The sequence below is a fragment of the Octopus bimaculoides genome, chromosome 16, assembly GCF_001194135.2.
Source record: "Octopus bimaculoides isolate UCB-OBI-ISO-001 chromosome 16, ASM119413v2, whole genome shotgun sequence".
NCBI classification, from domain to species: Eukaryota; Metazoa; Mollusca; class Cephalopoda; order Octopoda; family Octopodidae; genus Octopus; species Octopus bimaculoides.
This window is the reverse complement of record NC_068996.1, coordinates 7,759,619-7,761,938: the sequence shown is the minus strand read 5'-3', so window position 1 is coordinate 7,761,938 and position 2,320 is coordinate 7,759,619. Positions and strand designations below refer to the sequence as shown.

The 2,320-nt window shown below is 35.9% G+C and overlaps 1 protein-coding gene across 1 annotated transcript in view; it reads left to right on the top strand.

Moving 5' to 3' along the window:
- The first annotated feature begins 815 nt into the window (after positions 1-815).
- Positions 816-2,320, top strand: part of LOC106878514 (PDZ domain-containing protein 8) — a 161,499-nt gene continuing 159,994 nt past the window's right edge. Inside the window, exons 1-3 of the mRNA XM_052973683.1 lie at positions 816-854; positions 1,395-1,477; positions 1,908-1,983. Of these exons, the coding sequence (XP_052829643.1) occupies positions 816-854; positions 1,395-1,477; positions 1,908-1,983 (198 nt within the window). The remainder of the gene's footprint in view (positions 855-1,394; positions 1,478-1,907; positions 1,984-2,320) is intronic.

The following is a 2,320-nucleotide window of genomic DNA, read 5'->3' as shown; positions in this document are numbered from 1 at the left end:
CCCCTGGACTGGCTCTTGTGCAGGTGGCATGTAAAATACACCATTTCGAGCGCGGTCATTGCCAATACCACCTGACTGGCCTTTGTGCGGGTGGCACGTAAAAGCACCCACTACACTCTTAGAGTGGTTGGCGTTTGGAAGGGTATCCAGCTGTAGAAACTCTGCCAAATCAGATTGGAGCCTGGTGTTGCCATCCGGATTCACCAGTCCTCAGTCAAATCGTCCAACCCATGCTAGCATGGAAAGCGGACGTTAAACGACGATGATGATGATGACATATGTATAGAATAATTTAATATAATATCATTACCTGCAATGCAGTTGATCTATGACTGTTCCATGAAGAGTTTATTGTTTATCTACAAATCATTTCTAATTCTGCGGACTTATGATTACCCTTCATTAGACTACACCCTTCCACTTTCTTAATTGAAACAGAATAAACTGTATAGTGGAGTTACTTAAGGGAGATATAGTTGCTACTTCTAGCAGATTAAGAGAAAACTTAGAAGTCTCTTCATTGGTTCATTGATGGTATATCATCATCATTTAATGTCTGTCTTCCATTCCTACATATCAGTTGGACTGTTTGACAGGATTTAATGAGTTGAAAGACTGCGTTGAGATCTCGCTACTTTGGCATAGTTTCTATGGCTAGAGACCCTCCCTAACACCAACTCCTTTACAGAATGGGAACCCTTTTACATGGGATCAACACTAGTGAAAGTCTCCAAGTGACTCTCAAGATAAAACTACCTTGAGTGGAGTGAAATTATGGGAGACAAACACAACTGTATGATATTTGCTTGGCAACTATGTGGTTTGGGATTCAATCTGTGAAACAACTTGGGCAAGTGAGCCTTAACCACTGATTCTCTTCTCCAAAATCAGAGGCCTTGAGCCTATATAAAAAAAAAAATTAACATTATTATAATGGTGGTGGGGTTGGCAGAATTGTGTCACTCAGAATGTGTGGTGATACTGCGTTACAGTCCTTAACATTCTGAGATCAAATCCCACTAAGGTTAGTTTTGTCTTCCTTTTTTCCAGGGTTGATAAAATATCAGTAAAATGCTGGAGTTCATATTATTGTTTCTTTACTTCCCCCCAAAATTTTTAGCTGTTTATCTATGCCTGAAATTATTATTAATGAGTCAATTTATATTTTCAGTTTCATTCTTGCTGTCGTCACTAATGTTTACTAATATAGTGTTATTAATGTTTATTTGTGATTGTCAGTCAGTCTCTGTCTTTCTCTCTCTCACTCACACTACCTCTCTTTGTCTTTTACTCTCTCTCTCTCTCCTCTCTCTCACACTCTCATCTTACCACTCTCTTATCCTCTTTTTTCCTGTCTCTCATATATTAAAACTGATGTTTTTATTTATACCCAGAATGATATACTTCTATCTTTGGGATCAACAAAAATTACGTCTGTGAAACAAGCTGTAAAATTAACAAAAAATGCTGGAGAACGGTTAGTATATATTTATTATTACTAGCTGGCCCTGTGCTATCAAAAATGATGGATAACTGTAGGATTTTATATATAAATATGGAAGATAAATCAAATTAATACACTTGTCAATGTTATCTAGACTAATTTACCAGGTGGTGAATTGGCAGCATTAGGTAGAATGCATGGCATTATAATTTATTTGGTATCTCTGTGCTTTGAATTTAAATACAAACAGTCATCTTCACATAATATCTTTCAAAAGTCAATAAAGTAAAGAATCAGTCCAGAGTAATGAATTGGCAATTTGTTAGAGAATCTTATATCTTGCCTTTCAGTCCCAGTTTTATTAAATTCCAACTGGGGATTCAATTCCTGCTGCTGTTCTAGCTTTAAAATTTGCACAATCATTTAACAATAATACAATAAAGCCTTCCCTTTATTTTTGTAGACTTACACTACACCTGCGTAGACAGTATCATCGCACAACTCAGGCTAGTGAACCAAGATTTGAAGATGAAGCCTCAGTAAGTATATGTATATATATGAATGTGTGTATGTTTGTGTGTGTGTGTGTGTATATATATAGTGTGTTTGTGTAATGTGTGTGTGTGTATATATGTGTGTGTTTGTGTGTAATGAATGTGTGTGTGTATATATATATATATATATATATATATATATACATACACATGCATATATGGGTACAGGACGTCACCAATGGTGCAAATAACATGAAATACATAAACAAACGAAGGAAAAATGAGTGAAATATGTAAACAAGAAAAAAATGAAGAACAGGACATGTTAATACAGAAAGGATCCTTCATCAGTTGTCGGCTGTCTATCTACTCCTCATTTCGA